The sequence below is a fragment of the Branchiostoma floridae genome, chromosome 15 (genome assembly GCF_000003815.2).
Source record: "Branchiostoma floridae strain S238N-H82 chromosome 15, Bfl_VNyyK, whole genome shotgun sequence".
In the NCBI taxonomy this organism is placed as follows: Eukaryota; Metazoa; Chordata; class Leptocardii; order Amphioxiformes; family Branchiostomatidae; genus Branchiostoma; species Branchiostoma floridae.
Window position 1 is genome coordinate 20,604,980 of NC_049993.1, and position 20,009 is coordinate 20,624,988.

General features: G+C 45.8%; 2 protein-coding genes across 5 annotated transcripts in view; one reads left to right on the top strand and one right to left on the bottom strand.

Moving 5' to 3' along the window:
- Nucleotides 1-1,262: 1,262 nt before the first annotated feature.
- On the bottom strand, nucleotides 1,263-12,380 carry LOC118431838 (cell division cycle protein 20 homolog). Of its 4 annotated transcripts, XM_035843227.1 has the most exons (14): nucleotides 12,161-12,380; nucleotides 11,413-11,539; nucleotides 9,241-9,407; nucleotides 8,197-8,318; nucleotides 7,398-7,530; nucleotides 6,924-7,052; nucleotides 6,345-6,541; nucleotides 5,844-5,938; nucleotides 4,437-4,549; nucleotides 3,966-4,081; nucleotides 3,310-3,435; nucleotides 2,719-2,754; nucleotides 2,541-2,622; nucleotides 1,263-1,951 (listed from the first exon to the last, which is right to left on the bottom strand). In XM_035843227.1, exons 2-14 carry the CDS (start codon nucleotides 11,526-11,528, stop codon nucleotides 1,770-1,772), a joined length of 1,614 nt encoding a protein of 537 aa, XP_035699120.1. In that variant the 5' UTR covers nucleotides 11,529-11,539; nucleotides 12,161-12,380; the 3' UTR covers nucleotides 1,263-1,769. The 4 variants fall into 4 exon arrangements, with proteins under 4 accessions (XP_035699120.1, XP_035699121.1, XP_035699119.1 ...); XM_035843228.1 differs by lacking the exon at nucleotides 2,719-2,754 and having other exon boundaries at nucleotides 2,541-2,658; nucleotides 11,413-11,535; nucleotides 12,161-12,379; XM_035843226.1 differs by lacking the exon at nucleotides 2,719-2,754 and having other exon boundaries at nucleotides 2,541-2,658; nucleotides 12,161-12,379.
- A 6,296-nt stretch (nucleotides 12,381-18,676) lies between these two features.
- Nucleotides 18,677-20,009, top strand: part of LOC118431656 (adhesion G protein-coupled receptor L2-like) — a 38,944-nt gene continuing 37,611 nt past the window's right edge. The window contains exon 1 of the mRNA XM_035842897.1: nucleotides 18,677-18,899. The gene's annotated coding sequence lies outside the window, so the exon portion shown is untranslated. The remainder of the gene's footprint in view (nucleotides 18,900-20,009) is intronic.

Here is a 20,009-nt window from a genome sequence, read left to right on the forward strand (position 1 = left end):
ACCGTCTGTCACCTTCAGGGCAATTCAGACTGGTTTACATTGTGCTTCAGCGATAGGTGTCACTGCTTACAGATGCGGTCACAAAAAGTATTCGCATATACATATGCATGCAATGTTTATACAATGTTTAGAATGCATTTTTTTTAATGTTTGGGACCACATTGTAAACATTGCATAAGCAATGTCTGTGTATGTGTTAATACTGTACGTTAGTGGAACCGGAAATAAAGCAATGGTTGTGTAAAGGAGTCTCTTTATTCCATCCTCCTAACGCCCGGTCCCCAACGGCACTACCTTATGGGGCCCTGCTGTCCCAGGCCCTACCTACGGGTATTATGATTGTCGCCACAAACAAGCTGTCAACCAATCAGAGAACAGGCCTTCCTTGGGCTTGTTGTTGTCGCAAGCTGTCTTGCAAAGGCCGCTGGGAAGCTATCAGCCAATCATGTTACGTATTACCATGGCTTTGTTTGCTCACCATGCCAACGCCCGATCCCCAACGGCTGACTGCCCATATAAGGGCAAGCTCATTAATATTCATAAGCAAGGCACCCCTAATAACCGAATACTGTGGCTGATTTGTCAGGGTTGATATCATAGGCTTTGCCGTGATTGTCAACCCTGAGTGCGAGGGTGCTTTATTCAGCCTGTTCTGTTTCAGTCCCTAGACGTCAGGAGGAGGCTACTGTACCATCTGCACTGATGACAGAAACCAGGCGCTGAACCAACGACCTTCAAACGCACCCTGACCTTGCTTTACACTCCAACATGGAGGCACGTGTTCCTGGTCTTTGAACTGAGCTTGACGAATATTTGTGGGGTAGGGCCGTTATGTTCTTCGGGGAAAGGGTATTTATGAGAAGTTTACAGAAAATGCTGTTCATGACTGAGGGTAAAAATAAACTCACCTTTTGTGGGGGAGTTCCATGATTATGTTCCTTGGGAGTGGGTATTTAGAAGAAGTTTGAAAGAAAATGCCAAACTCTGTTCATAACTTATGGTAAAAATAAAATCCACTTTTAAGTTACAACTTTTTGTTGCATATCTGTTGTTTTTATGAATTTCGTGTCTCTTATTTGGTAACACTAACATACTTTGAAAATGACCAATAAACTTATTCTCCAAGCAGAGGTTGGGTTGCAGAGATAGTAATGGTCAGAAAAATCCCGATCACTACTATCTCCGCGACCCCTCTGCTTGGAAAATACAAGAAACTGAGAAAGGAAAGTAACGGTTTCAAGAAGAACTGAGATAAGAACAGCTTTAGTTTCACTGCTGGTACTTTATTCAGATCCATGATGTCATAATGCAGTAGCTATTTATAACTTCCTGTCCTTTGGAAGCGTACGTTGGCCAGCACACTAATTCAGAGTGGCCCGTTGGTGGCGGTATGCACATTCAAAGTGCTAAAATTTAAAATCAACTTCACAACAAGGACGATGCGCAACACTGTACAAGTATACAAAAGTATGTCAATCAAATGACTTCACTACATATAAGCGGGTTCGGTGAAATATACAATCATGTATATACATTTCACTCCACGTCGTAAGTAAGCGTCGTAAAAGTATTAGCCAAAGCCCACGACCTATGTCTCTGCTGTTGACCTATGAACCTTTGCAGTTGACCTATGAACTGTACATGACCTATGAACACCTGTATCCACCTTGCTCAGTCTGCAGACGTTCCATATTGCAGTTCTTCAAAGCGTAAGAAAAAGATTAGTCCTAAGAAATGTTGTAAGAATCCTTAAGAAGAGCAGGATGTAGTTATCTGATCTGCTGCCGCAGTAGCGTGTTGGTTTTCTTGTCGGGGTGACTTTTTTGCGCCGGTTTCTTCTGGGGGTCGACAGCGAAACACTTCCAGAGTCGGAGGGTCTCGTCTGCTGCGGCGGAGACAACAGTGGTGCCGTCCGGACTCATGGCCATGTGGAGCACACGGGCCTGGTGACCTGTGGGGGGAGGGGGCGGTCTGTTAGTGTAGTCAGACACACACATACATACATACATACACACACACACACACACACACACACACACACACACACACAGAATCATGGCCATGTGGAGCATGCGGGCCTGGTGACCAGGGGGGGAGGGGGGCGCTCGGTTAGTGTAGTCAGACACACACATACATACACGCACCTGCAAGCTACAATCTGCAGAAGAATTGTTGAATCAAAATCATTGAAAATGTATTAACAACTTGAAATTTGACAGGGGGAAAGGGGAAGAGATAAGGCCTTGGATTAACTTTTAATGAAGAAAAATGTGATCTCAATGCCAAGTGCTGTACTGACAGTGGAGAGCAAGAGAACGGGTCTCTGCTGACGGATTGTTGTTGATGCTGTAGTTTGAAAATTGATCAACAGGGGGCGTTGCAGTACAGTGGGAAAATCTTATTAGTTATAGATTCTTGAGAAGTTTCTATACTGATATAACATGCTATACTACTCTGGGTGTGTGACATGCTCCCATGATTTTGCCTGCTACACTGGAGGCACATTGTGTAAGCTAGAGAAGAACAACAGGTCCACTCACCGGTCAGCTCGGTGACTTTAGCCATGGTGGGATACTTCCAGATGGTCAGCTGGTTGTTGGCGAAGCCGTGGCCCGAGATCAGTTCCTTATACTCCTTACTCCACAGGATAGAGCACACCTGTAAAGGTAAGATGGACAGGTGTTAATACAGGTAAGTACAGGTATGTAGGGAGATCAGCTCCTTATACTCCTTAGACCACAGGATAGAGCACACCTGTAAAGGTAAGATGGACAGGTGTTAATACAGGTAAGTACAGGTATGTAGGGAGATCAGCTCCTTATACTCCTTACTCCACAGGATAGAGCACACCTGTAAAGGTAAGATGGACAGGTGTTAATCTTACCGATAAAAAAGGCCTGAACAGTATGTAAGGAGATCAGCTCCTTGCATAGGTATGTATGAAACAAAACCTTTCAATGAGAAGTATACAATACATTTCTCTTCACCTTCACAGAAGGAAAACATTGTTTTTGCTCCGTTTCTTCTTCTCCAGAAAAATGAAAATGATCTGGACCAGACAGCTGTCACCATGGTTACTAGAGGTGTAACAGACACCCTGTGTGGCGAGTGGCAGGACAGCTGGTGGGGATGCTCACCATATATACGATTGTGTTAGAGTAAAAATAGTGCTAGACCATGTAAACGTAGACGTTATGAATTTGCTTGGAAAATGTTGCCTTTTAGATTCAACAAAAAGTACATTTGTTTACATGTGACAACAGCATGTTTGTTTATTTGTGCACCTATGGCAACACGATGTTTGCATACCTGTGACTTGGTGTCCACGGTGTTGAGGCAGTGTCCCGTGTTGGCGTTCCAGAAGCGGATACAGCGGTCGGCCGTCCCACCTCCACTGGCGAGCACACTGGCCTGCCACGGACACCACGACAGTGCCTGAAAAACACAAGGGGGATAAATTACAAACTGGCCTACCACGGACACAACAGTGCCTGAAATTCCAAAAGGAAAACAATTGATAACAGTGATAAACTAGCATTTTAACAGTGCCTTGGAATGAATCGCACCACATTTATACACTACCTTGGGATGAAGTTTGGAAATTTTATTTGTGCTGGCCTTACCTTGACAGCTGCCTGATGCTGTGTTAGTGAGTGCAGTGGTACGTTCCCCTCCCATGTGCACTGGTACCCCCTCCCCCTGGCTGGTACCCCCTCCCCCTGGCCTTGTACCCCCTCCCCCTGGCCTTGTACCCCCTCCCCCTGGCCTTGTACCCCCTCCCCCTGGCCTTGTACCCCCTCCCCCTGGCCTTGTACCCCCTTCCCCATGCCCTTACCTTGACAGCTGCCTGATGTTGTGTTAGCGAGTGAAGTGGCACGTTCCCCTCCCGAGTGCACTGGTACCCCCTCCCCCTGGCCTTGTACCCCCTCCCCCCTGGCCTTGTACCCCCTCCCCCATGCCCTTACCTTGACAGCTGCCTGGTGTTGTGTTAGTGTGTGTAGCGGTACGTTCCCTTCCCTGGTGCACTGGTACCCCCAGATGTTCAGGAGGTTGTCGTTGCCTCCACTTGCCAGGTAACGCCCTGAGGTAAAGATACAACAAAGGACATGTATAGAACATCATAAGTACAAAATCTCCAAACATATGTAAAACTGACTGCAGTTATAATATCAGACAACTTTCAACGCTTGGTGTTGTATTCATGCAGTTTTACAGACACAGTATGACTAAACAAAAATTACACTTCAGTCATCTACTCTAGTACCTAAGCAAATTTTAATGTCTAGTTTCTAGGCCTATGTCACGTTTTCAAACTGGGGCCTGGCTGTGCTGCTTTCAGGAATAGAAAATGGCTACCGTAGCAGCATGAAGGTTAAAAAGGGTTAACATTTTTTTACTGTAACTCTACTTATGGAGAATGGTTGGAATTTCCCTACCGTCGGGCGACCACTTGAGCCCGCAGACCTCCTGCGTGTGCCCGTCCAGCGTCGCCACGTGATGGTCCGCTATCCGCACGTCGTGGTGGTGGATCGTTCCCGCGCGGGAACCACTGCAGAAAGAAGTTGTTTGTTTGTTTGTGTTGCATACCCGTTAAACCGCCTCATAGCTCAACACATTGGTCAAGTTTGTACTGAACAGCGAAAGGGTGCCGACATACATTGTCAACAATCATAACAAAAGCAAAACAAACAGTGTGTGGCTTTTATGGCCGCGGATGGCATCCCCAAGCCGCATGTAGCTTCCACCAAGGATTTTTGTCCGTCAATGTTGACGGATTGGTTTTAAAATTTTTCCGTCAGACGCAGCAAATTTCCGTAAATTGACGGAGAAACGGACGCTGGCTAGAGCCCTGGAATGTACAGTTTTCAGATGGTCATCATCATCATCATCTGTCGGCTGCAGGGCGGATGGTACCCAGGCTAAATCTAACCAACATTACCTAATAAATGGTGTAAGAGTCTCTATTGTCCCTCAGATTGGACGTTAAATGGAGGTCCCATGTTTGAGGAGAGTCACACCGCATGCACGTAAAAGAACCCACCACACCTTTAGAAAAAGAATAGGGGCATGCCCCAGTGTGCGATGGTGCAAGCCTTACATAAAGGAGACAGCTGCCTACCCCTGTCAGGGCTCAAAATACTTTTTTCTGCATTGAAAATTACCTGCACCAGGCAAATTTTACCTGTGCACACTACTCTGAATTTAAATTAGGAAGTATGGATCATTCTAAAACTTTGAACACTATTCCTTTATTTCTCTTCAATTTATACTTTATAAGTGGCAACAGTCAATGCAGCTGATAACAATCCATATACACCTACATAATAGACATAGGACATTTATTTATAAAAGCCAGTACATGGACCAGTGCAGGTTAGGTGCAGGTAGACACCAGAAATACCTGCACAGCTCCAATTTTACCTGCGCATGCACTAACCGGTATATACCCAGTACATGGACCAGTACAGGTTAGGTGCAGGTAGACACCAGAAATACCTGCACAGCTCCAATTTTACCTGCGCATGCACTAACCGGTATATACCCAGTACATGGACCAGTACAGGTTAGGTGCAGGTAGACACCAGAAATACCTGCACAGCTCCAATTTTACCTGCACTAACCTGCATATACCCAGTACATGGACCAGTGCAGGTAGACACCAGAAATACCTGCACAGCTCCAATTTTAACTGCACTAACCTGCATATGCAGGTGGTATATCGAGCCCTGCCTGTGTTAGGGACCCCAGCAGCAGTATAATCAAATACTGGATACTACTATAGGCTACAGAGTCTTCAGCATGTTGAAGTTGGCAGCCTCAAAAGAAAGAAGAATTTTCCTGACCTGCTGAGGATGTAGACGTTCCAGTCCAGCGAGCCGACCCTCGAGGACTGGCTGGTCATGTTCCGTACTCTCTTCTGGGCCGCAACGTCCCACAGCTGGAACAATCAATCAATCAGTCCATCAATCAATCAATCAATCAGCAATCTGCACTATCTTCTAGGCTGCAACATCCTACAGCTGGAACAACACACACACACCTGTTTTAAACAGCAGAGCTGGTCAAACTATCGGTATGGAATACCCTGGACAGGCTGAGAACTACGGGATGGCTACTGATAGACTTTTAGATAGAACTCCCTAGGCCTACTAAGCGCTTTATTGGGCATGTTACCAAACAAAAAGTAGCCGTCCTGCATTTCTCTGGCTTCCAGTATAACTATGGAACAATAGACAGGTCGCAGGTCATTCATAGTGCTTCAGCATATCTGAACTGAACAACACTCCATCATTTACACTTCAACTGTTCAAACTCTAGTGGAATAAATAAACCAAAAAACAAACCTGTACTTCAGCGTTGCTGCTGCCGATTGCGAGGAAGTTTCCCTCAGCGATCCACGAGACGGCTGAGACGTAGTCCTCGGGCCCCGACATGGACATGAGCTGCTGGATATCACCTGTCCCAGCATTCCACAGGTAAACGCTGTTGCCTAGCGCCACGGCCAGGTGGTTGTTACAGCTCCAGGCTAACAAGTTCAAGTCTGGGGAAAAACAACAATAAAAAACAATGAACATTTATGCAGATTTTTTGATCAAGTCAAAGTCAAAGATTACAGCCAAAATTCTTCATACTTTCATTCATTCAACATCATTCTTTGATGCACTGTGGGTTATAGGTCAAAGTTCAAGACCTCTGAAACATACACCTTTACATGTTAGGGGCCTTGGCTGCTGATCTCGCACATGTGCAAACCCTGACTGGCCTGAGCCATGTTCAACATAACTTATGAACATTTATGCAGCTCAAAGTAGTAAATAGAACATCTCCAGTTTTACAACTCAACATCTGATTCTGACACATAAGGATACATACATTGAAACGTTTTATCGCATATTATCCTTTCTAACGTCTTGAAGACTCACAGTAGTCGTCCAGAATCTCGGGCGCATCTAAGATCCTCTCCGGGACCTGCGGGATGTGTCTGGTGACCTTCCGTGTGGAGGAGGGAGTCTTGGTCTGGCTGTACAGGACTCGCATGTTGTTCTGGTACCCTGGAGGGGGGAGTGGGGGGGACATTTTAGGTTTCTATTTATTCCTTTTATGTATATTAAATCAAATCATAGAGGACTGGTGGTCCCTACTCAAACTATGCAACTGCTTACACGATGATGACGCCAGCTGACAGCAGCCAAAGCCAGGCCTTCTTGAGTTATGTTCTCCATCCACAGACATACAAACATACATACACACACGATACCAAAAACATAACCTTCCTCTCCTGGCAAAGGTAATTATTTAAGAATTAAAAAGATCGCAACATAGGTTCCTTCAATCAGTAGACTCTCTGATGCTTGTTTATTTTGATGCAGCCACAATAAGGTAACAGCGCCCCCTACCTTCCGGCGCCTGCGGTGCCTTGTTCTTGTAGGCGAGGATTTTGCTGTTGACGACGTTCCCGTTGAGGTTCTCGCTCATGGCCTCCTGGTACTGCTGCTTGGAGGGGCTCAGCATCTCCTCATCTACATGCACCTGGGGGAAACATTACATCAAACATCAGCATCTCCTCATCTACATGCACCTGGGGGTAACATTACATCAAACATCAGCATCTCCTCATCTACATGCACCTGGGGGAAACATTACATCAAACATCAGCATCTCCTCATCTACATGCACCTGGGGGAAACATTACATCAAACATCAGCATCTCCTCATCTACATGCACCTGGGGGAAACATTACATCAAACATCAGCATCTCCTCATCTACATGCACCTGGGGCAGATGGCGAGGAGCAACAGAATTCATCATCAGCAACAGAATTATTGGAGCCTAAAGTCCTTCCCGCAACAAATGGTGCATTGGGCAGCACCCATCTCCACTTCTGTAGCCCTGGGGCCACACAGCTTTGTGCAGTCTCTACAGCAGGGAGCCAGCACACTGGCAGTGGTGTGTGTTCAACTCCCTTTCCAAAATGCTGAGTGCTAAGCAGAGAAAGCAGCATGTACAATTTTTAAAGTCTTTGGTGTGACTCAGTCGGGATCAAACTCACGTAATACTAGTAGTCAAAGTTAAAATTCTGCAATGACTGTCATGTGTATACATAATTCAGGCTCTTACTGTTAGCTTACAAAGTTGAACAGTAATAAATAAAGTTCAAAGTTCAAGTTCAAATCTGAACTCGACCTGTACTGACCTTGTCCGCATTGCACTTGAAGTTTCCCAGCTCGAAGTTGGAGGCGGAGCGGTTGGGGATGAAGCGATCCGCCACGGGGGTTTTGGGCGTCTTCGCGTTATTCCCTGGGGTTTTAGACTTGCCTGGTAGAGAAACGGAGAGAAACAAACCTTGCAAGAAAGCCAGGGATCGAAATACTTTTTCTTTGCTACATGCAAAATTGCAAGTTGGCAAAAATTTTACGTGCAATTTGAAAAATTTACATGCAAAATACAACTAGGCGGCGATGGCGACGAGTATCGCTAGCTTGAATCGGTGAATTTTGATTACATCTAGTAAAGCTACCGGAGAAAGTTACTGGCAAAAACAAGAAAGGATAAAGAGTCAAAAGACACACGTCCATTTGTCTTTTTGTCTAAGACTAGAGTAAGAGTAGGGGGTCTAATTCCTCAGTATTTTTCCAATAGGCCAGGTATTTTCAACATGCAAGATTGCAAGTTCAGAATAATTTTACATGCAAATCTCAAAAATTATGTGCAAATTGCAAGTTAAGTATGTGTATTTCGAACCCTGAAAGCTCATGTATAAGGCTTGAACAAGGAAGAACTTGGGTGTCTGAGTCAGACGGACTATGATGCAGTGAGTTTAAATGAGACAAGAAACAAGACTACTTGGGGTGGGTACCGCTACAGAAAATTAAGGTTCAGGTTCAGGTCCGTACCTGAACCTGACCTGAAATGAAAACTTGTGAATTGGCAATTTTCAAAACAATGGTCCATTTCTGTACAAAGGAGTCTGTTTGGTGGAGTAATTCTGGCCCTGCAATTTTTTTTTCAACATAAAAAGCGACAGAGAACGTTTGGTATCATCGAGAAAAAAGTAAGAACAGGAATTCCAACATTCAAATCAAGTATTCAAATTCTCAATACAGTGCACTCGGCACTTGCATTAAAATGATTCCTTCTTCACAAATTTTTATCAGAACACCTGTTTCCAACATTATCAAGGCCCAGATATGACATAATGACTTGTACAGACACAGGTGAGTTCCTCGGCCGCCGTTACCTGGTGTTTTCGACTTGCGGCCGCTCCTGGGCGTCTTGGCCTTGCCGGGCGTGTGCGAGGGCGTCTTGGCGGAGGCGCGATTGGAGGTCTTCATGGGCGTGCAGCCCGACACGTTCAGGGACATGTTTCTGCAGCTGGAGTTCAGCGAAGTGTTGTTGCTGGGGCCGCTGGGGAAACATTAAACACAAAAGTTAAAGCAGTCGTCCTAAACTGAGTGCTCTCGACAGGGCTTTTCAGCTTAGGCTTAGGGGCTGCTACTCTGTGATTTGGATCCCCTGTGCTGTGATTTGGATCCCCTATGCTGTGATTTGGATCCACTACGCTGTGATTTCGATCCCCTATGTTGTGAATGTGTGATATGGGGCCTCTTTGCTATGTTTCAACCAAAGGGGACTGTTCTGTTCGCTAAATTTGGTTCAAAAATTAGTCAAAATGCAGGAGAAAGTGTTTCTAAGACTAAGGGCTAAAGATTTCAAGATTTTCAGGGTGAGGATTTTGTGCCTATCACTCAGGGCAGTCATGGGATCTGTTCCCCAGGGTAAGGGGGCACAGGATCAAGGCATGAGGGCGGTGTAGTGCCTCTATACACCTTTCTCACGCGGCGGCCATCATAGACTGAAGACGAGGTCAATGGGGCAAACAGACAAAACTTATTTCTAAAATCAGCTCCCATTTAGTTTTTCGCCAGACCACACCAATTTTCACAATTATAAGATCAGATAATAAATATTATAACCAACATGTTATGCAACAAAATATGTAGCAATTTAGACTCGCGTACTGATCCCATATTCCTTTAAGAGATGCAAAATAAAAACATAACAATGCCAATATTTCACGGACATGCAGCCATTCTCTTATTGGTCAATTTCCTAATTTCCATGCTATCATTGGTTGAACTACTAATTATGATGGACAGTCTTTTGTTTGCCCCATTGGACTCGTTTTAGATCTATCATGGCCGCCGCGTGAGAAAGGTGTATAAGCTCACTTTAGGCAGTTTTTCCCCACACAAGATGCCAGGACGCATTTAGTAAGAAGTTGTCGGGGACCCCGCTGAGTTATCGGACGAATACTCCAGATGTGTCGGGGGAAATTCTGCCTACATCTATGACAATAAGATTTCTATCTCTGGATGCCAAAAAAACTGCCGGCGACCTTCTTATTCTTCTGTGTAAAGCCCACATTCTGATATCATCTCCGCAGATGTGGGGATGAACGTTGCCTAGATTGGGCCAAACTCTCCTTCTAGACTCTAGACACAGCCCTACCTTTTCCCTGGGAGCCAGACAGTACCGGGTAGCTAGCGAATTTTGTTCGGAGACCCAATGCAGTCAGCCCGCAGATCTCACATTAGTGCTCCGGGGGAGTTTAAGCCTGAAGGAGTTATCGCTACCTAAGGGTAGATAAACTGTCCTAGCTGCCCGATCCTGGCTGGCTCCCAGGGTACCCTGCCTTACTCACGGTATCAGGACAACTCGGCACCTGGGACAACTCGTCCCCAGTCAATCAGGACGACTCGGCACCTAGCCCAGGACAACTCGTCCTCTAGTTTAGGACGTGTCGGCACCACATATACTCAGTACATCATCTGTGTAATTTGGGCTCGTAAAACACTTTTAATGATCTTGGAGCTCTAGTCGATCTCATGACTATACTTTTCACTTTGCTAGGCAAATATTTTCATAGCGTCGGCGAACTTGGGTGCGCTCTGAGCGGAACCACTGTGACCTTGTCGGCCCCGGCCGTCAGTTCACCCGAGTCGGCTCAGAGACTGCTGGATTACATTATATACGTGTACTACTATTAGTAGGCTAAAAACTACATGACATTATGAAGCATACACAGAGCTTCTTGGTCTTAATGTGAATATGCTCTGTTTCTGTAACGTTATATTTCAAATAAAGCTTACTCGTATTTTGAGTGTAATTTTTGAGTGATGCTTCCGGTCCTGTTCGTGGACATAAAGTCCAATTAAAGAATAAAATGAAAGTATCCACCGTTCTTTCATGTCTGTATATTATCTATAGATACCCCAATTGGGGTAATTTTGTTGCTCGGACATGTCCAAAACTAAGGTGCCGAGTTGACCTGCGCTGGGTGCCGAGTTGTCCTGATTGTTCAGGGGCCCAGTCGTCCCAGGTGCCGAGTTGTCTCGGAATCCTTACTCACCTGCAGCGGCTGGACTCCATGGCTTTGCGCTGCCAGCGGGGCACGGGTCCGTCCGTGAAGGCAGAGTCCAGGCGAAGGAGCTGGTTCACATCGTTCTCAAACTTCAAGTGAGACATGGTGGGGCTACCTGGGGACAGAAACTACAGGTGAGACATGGTGGGGCTACCTGGGGACAGAAACTACAGGTGAGACATGGTGGGGCTACCTGGGGACAGAAACTACAGGTGAGACATGGTGGGGCTACCTGGGGACAGAAACTACAGGTGAGACATGGTGGGGCTACCTGGGGACAGAAACTACAGGTGAGACATGGTGGGGCTACCTGGGGACAGAAACTACAGGTGAGACATGGTGGGGCTACCTGGGGACAGAAACTACAGGTGAGACATAGTGGGGCTACCTGGGGACAGAGAAGGTAAACTTCAGGTGAGACATAGTGGGGCTGTAAAGAGAAGGTAGAGTCAGTATCGTCTGAAAAGTTAGATGATGAAGGAAAGTAAAATCATTTTTTGTGTGTGTGGTATCATGGGAGGGGGGCACTAACCAGGTCAACGAACAAAAAAAAAGGCGTTGTACGACTGGACAGTACGGACAGATTCGTAACTAGGAACAAAAAAGTCGACATAACTGCAAATTTAGAGACTAGCGGAGCTAAAACAGAGCGTTAAAAACTCCGACAAAACGGGTATTTAAATTTTACCCCGTCGCCCCCCTCCCCCTTTCAACCAAACACGTTCCCTCTACTCACCTCAAGCGACGCTACAGCAATTCTTTCTCGAAAAACTTTCTATTCCTCTACAAACTAGGCTTTCTACAAGGTTCAATCGAGTTAGATTGAGTAGATTTCTCTCCGGGAAGCAAGAAATACTCGTTTTTTAGTCGCATAGACTGCAGAAAGTTGCGTCCAAACGCTTGGCTTCAGGTTGAATGCACCGGTCCAACCCACGCCGCCCGCTGATTGGCCGAGCCGCGCAATACGCGCGTTCTTATTGGTCAGGATCAAAACAACTTGTACCCAGGATCACGCGCTGTCCTTTCGGTTATATTTTGACCCTTGCGACTTTTCTTCTGAAATCTTTTGTTTAGTTCAAAGAAAAAATAGTAAATGGATGTATAATTTGGTATTTTGCAATAGTCAGGTTCGCTACAGAGTAAGAAAATCAGTCACTTACAAAGCACCTCGTACCCAGGGTGCTACCCAAAACGTCACTCGGTATGGCGCCACCTTGTATGTCATACTGGTATTACAGTACATTACATAGTACAGTAGACTTCCTTCCCTTCATCATCATCATCATTACAGTACATGTACATGAATTGCACTTTAGTTCTTGGCATTCTAATTTCCGAGCTGTAACATATGTAGCATCTACCAGACTACTAGGGTTGCCAGAGAAATAGGTTGCCAGAGAAATAGTTGAGATTGCCCAAATAGACAATATTCAATGCGAAATAAACATTTGACTCGAAAACTGTTCATGGTTCTTCATTTCTGGATTAAGATTTTGATTTGATTACTCGGTTCTGTTTGTTTGTTTGTTTGTTTGTTTGTTTGTTTGTTTAAATCTTTGTTTATTCTGTATCCCTGTATGTAAGCCTTTGCCTGGTTACTTATTTGAATCATACATAAATCTTTGTCAAGTTACATGTATTTATGTACGTACCATTTTGTTGCCATAGCTTTCCGGCCCCCTCGGAAGTTTGCTGACCGAAAAGCCCAATTCTTTGGCGATCTGTTCTTAAAATCTGGCTTTCGGGGTAGGTTAGTCTGTGTAACACAAACTCTGCTGTCCAGGGCTAAACTGGCCGGCGGATATTGGGCGGGCTGCTATAAGCGAGATTTAATCAGGCTAGGGGTAGGTATGTTACCTGTAGCTACTCTCCAAGCAGAGGTTCGGCTCCGGCTGTTTTTTAACGTTTTTTTTTAGTCGTTTTTATCGGGCTTTCTACTTTGTATTTTATCTTGCTGTGACACATACAGCCTGAGCCTAGCCAAAGAAGATCTAGAAGCTCTGACCCCCAGAGGAAGGGAGTGTGCGGAGCACTGGAGCAGGAAAGTGTAGTGATGACACGAAAGAAGAAGAAGCCTAACCTCTGCTTGGAGAGTAACCTGTAGCCCAGTAAAAGCCCGTAGCCGCTGCGCTGTTCACTGGCTTTTCATCATCTCTACCAGACTCCGGATCGCTGGAAAAATCGCAGAGACTATCACAGAGACTATCGCGTGCTGTTCCCTAGCCGGCTATATTCCTCTGGCCGGCTTACTCCTCTATTTGTACTATTTCTACGATTTTTCCAGCGATCCGGAGTCTGGTAGAGACTAGGCTTTTCAGACGGTAGGACGTCAGAAGACGAGCTACCCGACGTACGTCCAGAACCCGTGGGGGGTATGCAGAAGTCATCTCCAAGCAGATCCAACGGTAGTATAAGATAGTTACGGTATCAAAAGCTGCTAGAGGAATGAAGCCTAGTCTATACCAGATCCGTCTGGCCGAATAGTAATATAGGGGACTTTGGCTAATCTCCAAGCAAATCCTACGGTGCCATAAGATAGTATAGCCGGCCTAAGGGAGTCAAACGGGCACCGGTGGGTTTGATACTATATTACGACACCGTGGATCTGCTTGGAGATTAGACTTTGGCCAGTTCGGGAATAAAAGCCTAATGTTGTCCGGCCAACACTGCTAGGCTACTACTACTAGTCTTTTATTCCTAACTTGGCCAAAGTCCCCTAAATTCGGTAGAGACTATAAATTGAAGCCGACCTAGGACATGTAGGAGTGTGTATGCCCCGGTGCCCATCTGACTCCCTTTGGCCGGCTATACCCATTTGCCAGCTTTGATACTATCTTATGGCACCGTAGGATCTGCTTGGAGATTAGTGCGGAAGGTGACCTATCGCTGACTCTAACTGAAATGAAACAAAAACATGACTGGAGCTCCTCCCTAGCCTGACTAAAATCGCGCTCCTAGCGGCCGGCCCTATAGTATTGCCGCCGCCCTAGGAGGGGGTCATTAATCCCAGCCAGCGAGAGATTGTGTAAACATAGGCTACTCCTCCCCAACCCCACAGCAGTGCTATCAATCCTTGGAACAAAAGAAGACTATGTGGTCCCACCACCTCCAGACTGCACCACACAGACTTAACCTCGCCCCGAAGGAATCTCTTCCTCCAGGAGCAGAGGAGGCATGGCCAACCTGGTCATGCCTCAACCGCCTCAGAACAGGCACAGGAAGATGCAAGACCCTCATGACAAAGGGGGGCCTGTGACTGCGGACAGGAGCAGACTATGAAACACCTTCTTGTCTTCCCCCTCCTGCCCGAAACATGCACCAAAGAAGATCTGGAAGCTCTGACCCCCAGAGGAAGGGAGTGTGTGGATTTCTGGACAAGGAAAGTGTAGTGATGACACGAAGAAGAAGACGTCCACAATAGACGTTACATCTGCATGCAAACCCGCACGTGAAATCCCATCTGTAGCGCGGTATCTCCCCGTCAGTACTCAGCATGTGGAGCATGGAACAACCTGATGCCCACCTGCCACGCGCCGCTACACTTGTAGCACTGGGGAGTATCGGCTTTCAGTCGGCAGATCAGGTTTCAGTGGATGGACTACTCACATTCCCACACCGGTCAATTAGTGGTCAACGCGCATTCATCTTTATCATTTATGTACATAATTACTACCGATAGCGTGATAAAAGAAACCTTTTGGGGGTTTTTAGGTCCAAGCTACCTTCGTCTCATATTTCAAGCCATTAATTTCCAATCAAATTTCACGTCACTTTAAGCTGGAAAGTGTCCCTGCATGTCGGTTGTTTGGCCGGTTGCAGAAGTATACAGGAAACACATGTACAGGGTATAAACAGTGTGTTTTCCCTTCCCCAGACCTGATATCCGGGATACTAGTATATCTGCCGTGTTTACCAGATATACTGCAAGATATACGGCCTGACAATCCTCTGTGTTATTTCACAACCCTTTAAATTCAGAAGGGACACTCTTCTCTGATACTTCATTGGCCCCAAAGTGACACTGTTCATTACGCATCACAGGCCTGACAGCTCACAGTCCGGTATACAGCCCAGACTTGTTCGCATTCAGCAGACTACTCTGGCTAGTAATGCCTATTGAAAAAAAAAAAAAGAATAGATTTGATTATGCCTGTGGTATACATTATAAATTGGAGGTATGTACCTTACATGTACCTTTTAAAATCTGTCACTGCTTGAAGAAAAGTTGTAGTGCCTCTGGTTCAACTTGTGATTTTAGATAGTCGATTCCACATTATCGTGTGGGTGTTTGCTGTCTTTTGGTTCTATCATTTTCGTTAGAAACCTTTGTAACAATCTATTAGACTGAGCTAAGCGCCTGTTGAGGACAATGTCTAAAATTTGTTTGACTTTCTATCACCTGGCACCGTTTTCTACCGTGTTCCAACATGTTTAATAATAGAGAAACGTTTCTAACGTCTAATACATTATTTGTATTAGTTTCTATACTGTTCCAACATAGATATATCATTAGTTCTAATTCCTCTTGCAAAATGTTCACCGCATTTTGCACAATCTCCGCTATTTTTCTATAGTCTCCAAGCAGACGTGTCAGCTGGATGACAAAAGAGAAAATTTGGCCAAATAGGGACAAATAAGATGTCATGGGATCACAGTCAGTCTTTTACAGTCTATCCAGCTATCACTTCACTCCTACTTGTCCTAGGCCAATTACATCCTACTTAGACTTACTGTATATTCCTATAAACTTGGCCATAGTCCCCATAGTTCTCTCTCCCAAACCCCATAGGTCGCTGGAAAAACCGTAGAAATGGAACAAATAGAGGAGGCCAGAGTTGTATAGCCAGCTAGGGGCAGCGCGTTCTATTTGTTCCATTTCTACGTTTTTCCAGCAGATGGAGTCTGGTAAAAAATAGTCCCCTAGTAGTACTAGTAGTCATTCAACCAGGTAGACTACCGTAGAACTACAAATTAAATGTACTATTTTTCCATCCACCCAAAGACAGATCCCTGTGTGTCCCAGTGTGTCTCTCTGTGTGCCTATGTAGACCACAGATCCCCGTGTGTGCCTATCATGTAGACCACAGATCCCCGTGCGTGCCTATGTAGACCACAGATCCCCGTGTGTGCCTATGTAGACCACAGATCCCCGTGTGTGCCTATGTAGACCACAGATCCCCGTGTGTGCCTATCATGTAGACCACAGATCCCCGTGCGTGCCTATGTAGACCACAGATCCCCGTGTGTGCCTATGTAGACCACAGATCCCCGTGTGTGCCTATGTAGACCACAGATCCCCGTGTGTGCCTATGTAGACCACAGATCCCCGTGTGTGCCTATCATGTAGACCACAGATCCCTGTGCCTATCATGTAGACCACAGATCCCCGTGCGTGCCTATGTAGACCACAGATCCCCGTGTGTGCCTATGTAGACCACAGATCCCCGTGCGTGCCTATGTAGACCACAGATCCCCGTGTGTGCCTATGTAGACCACAGATCCCCGTGTGTGCCTATGTAGACCACAGATCCCCGTGTGTGCCTATGTAGACCACAGATCCCCGTGTGTGCCTATGACAAACTGACGGGGTGGATGAGATAAAGGTTGGCAGGGGAACAGGAAGGCTGCCGCGGCACATTGATGTAAATGCGGGCTGATGTTGATCCATCGTGCGCCTGAATAAAACAGCACCGGGATTTGGTACGTGCGATGCGCGCTGTGACGTTGTTTTCAATAGGACAGGTTCGTTCCATCATTCAGGCCCATGTATACTTTCCAAGCAGAGGTTAGGCTCCGGCTGTTTTTTTGGCGTTTTTATGATATTAGGCTTTCTATTTTGTACTGTTTTCTTCTTGATGTCTCGCGGCCGCCTAAAATCGTAAAAAACAGCCGAACAGCCGGAGCCTAACCTCTGCTTGGAGAGTACGAATAGGACAAGTTCGTTCCTAAGTTACAGTTTAGAGTTAGCTTTTAGACTAAAATAGACATATTCTATGCTATTCTACACTGTTTAGGAATTTGCTATGAACTGTAAAAATAAATGGCACATCGGGCAGCACGTTTCCTCACTGTGGTTTCGGTAGCATTGTATATTTGTCTATTCAGTTCGGTTGACTTCAGTCAATTTGCCTATGAATAAATAGTCTCAAGTTGCTGGAAAAGAAGAACTTGGTCAAATACTGAAAGAGACCATGATGACGTGCCAGAGGAGTGATAATAATTAAAAAGTGGGATCTTTCGTCTTCCACTGTCTTCGAAAAAGGAGTCGAACCCAATAACCCAGGATCTAGAGTTAGCTTTTACTAGTTTTAGATTAGAGTAGACACTTGTGTTATTGTATTTTACACTGTTTGAATCTATGTTACCTGCAATTAGCCCACGGGCAAGGATTTGCAATAAACTTGATAATAATAAAAGAGACCAGTTTGCAACATATGTCGTTTTTATTTCCAGCAACGTATTGCGTCTTGTCTAGCCTCAATCTCCAGGCTCTCGGAAGGATAACTTGAAAAAAACAACCCCGAGACGTTAGTCGCGCCGGGGGAAATCATTTGACCCGAGAAGCCTGGCAAATCGATGTGACGGGCCATCAAAGGCGCGTGACAGGCCATTTCCTATTGACCTGTCTTTTCTTCTAGCATCATTCTGTTTTCACCAAGGTTTCACCCGACTTTTGCCGACCCTTTTCGAAATCTGCCATTTCGCAAAGCCGTTGTTTACGTAGTGGATGCCTCTTTTGTTGCTGAGCTGTCACAGAGAATATAAACATTATCTAAAGACCGTCCCGTCTATTGGTAGAGCCCTGGTGTGGGATAACAGCCTTCCCGATGACCCTACCGCAGAGGCTGTCCTGGAGTTCCCGGCCTCAGAGCGCCGTGCACCCGAATACAGGAAGCCACAGGCTCCGATCAGATGGTCCTATCGGGCCGTGAGACCTGATCTTCCCGTGAAGGAGACGTGTTGCCGTGCCTGTACTACACAATGCCGCCCGGCCCGGTTTCCTGTATGACTCATTCTGACTTCCTTCTTTGGTTGTTCAGTCGGCCGGATCCAAGCATAGAGGCTCCATTGCACGGGGCGCCGGGATTCTCTTACGGGAGGGGGAAGCTACCGATAAAATTCACACCAAACAAAACAATTTCATCGAAATAGAGAACAATAAAAGTAAATTAACATTACATTTCCCTATCATTATAATGATAAATTAGATGTATATCAATGTATCAATTGTATTAAAAAATAAATCGCATTTAAACAGAATATTTTAGTCCTACTCCCCCGTAGAAAGTGGCATAGCCCGCCCGATCCTCTGGATGTTAAATTATGTATGAGGTAGGGAGTGGAGGTGGCGCAGCGGTTTGCGTTTTTGCTCTCAAGTCTGTGCAGAAAGATCGTTCAACTTGTCCTTTACGTGCCCGATCCTCGGATATTCCCTAGCAGAGCGTCTTCTGAAGATCCCAAGACGTCCCAGAAAGGTGAGTTTGCCGCCTTAGAGCGGCATCTTATCGGTGTAAGCCCCGTGTTTCTGTGAGGCGGCCGCCAGCTCCTGATCGCGGCCCTTGTTGTGTGACATGTATACAGATGTCGGGCTTATACCCGCCGAGATGGCGTGTCTGGTTGTACAGAGTGTGTAGCTGGAGTGTCAGACGTCTTGTCTGTGTGTGGTTCATGTCTAAGACTTGTCCCAGCCCGTCTTGAAGCCGGGAGTACAGCGGACGTGCCTGCTTCAGGTGCGGCCATGTCTACATGTTCGGGCCGGGAGGATGTTTTCATGTCGGTCAGGCTGAATCACCAGCTCGGTTTAAGCGTCAAAACACGCCGCCTCCGCCGCCAAAATCCGCTCCAAATATCTCCAGAATTATCCCAGAACCACCTTAATGCTAGAAACTGTGGTGTAGAAGATTTTCAGAGCGTGGTTATGGCGGAAAACTGTTGTTGGCTGTGTTAAGCAGGTCTGTAAGGTCCCAAATGGCACGGTGGTCCTCTGGCCAGATCTGGGCTAATTCTTATGATTTACACTATGGCAAGATGGGGTCGGAATGGGGTTAGAAGGAGTCCATTTTCTTCAATTCCTTATGGTTTATTTGTCATAAAGTGTCTAAAATAGACACTTTAGCTCCTCAAGATTTGCTGATAGATTGAAAGGAAAACATTAATTTGGTATGCAAACTTGAGGGCCTGTGCCTGCCTGCTGGCAGTTCATTATTACTGCTTGTCAAAACATATTAAAACACCATTTCAGAGCCCCTGCACCTGGTGCCATTGCCAGGGAATTTCCTTTTCCTCACATCAAAAATATGTGTGAGAACGTAAAGAGAAAACTTAAAACTACAAAAGACATGTTCATTGTTAAAAACAGTTAAAGTGGAAACAATTTTCGGTCTCCAAGCGGAAACCACAACACAAGTGCGGCGAACTTGGCCCAAGCTCTTTAGGGGTACATCTGCCTAATTAGTTTTCGCTTAATTGGCAAAGAGAATGGTTGCTTGGAGGAAACAGAAGAGAGTTTGCGGTGTCTCGGTGGACCTGGGTTCACGGTTGGTACACACTGTAAGCACCACCTCCATACAGTAGCCTCATCTGGG

Bases quoted from the DNA above. Each gene is read 5' to 3' on its own strand.
- LOC118431838 (XM_035843227.1), bottom strand. From the start codon at position 11,528: ATGTCTCACTTGAAGTTTGAGAACGATGTGAACCAGCTCCTTCGCCTG. The intron at 8,319-9,240 runs GTAACGGCGGCC...TTTCTCTACCAG, and splicing joins CCGCAAGTCGAAAACACCAG to GCAAGTCTAAAACCCCAGGG. The intron at 7,531-8,196 runs GTCAGTACAGGT...TGTTTCCCCCAG, and splicing joins TCAAGTGCAATGCGGACAAG to GTGCATGTAGATGAGGAGAT.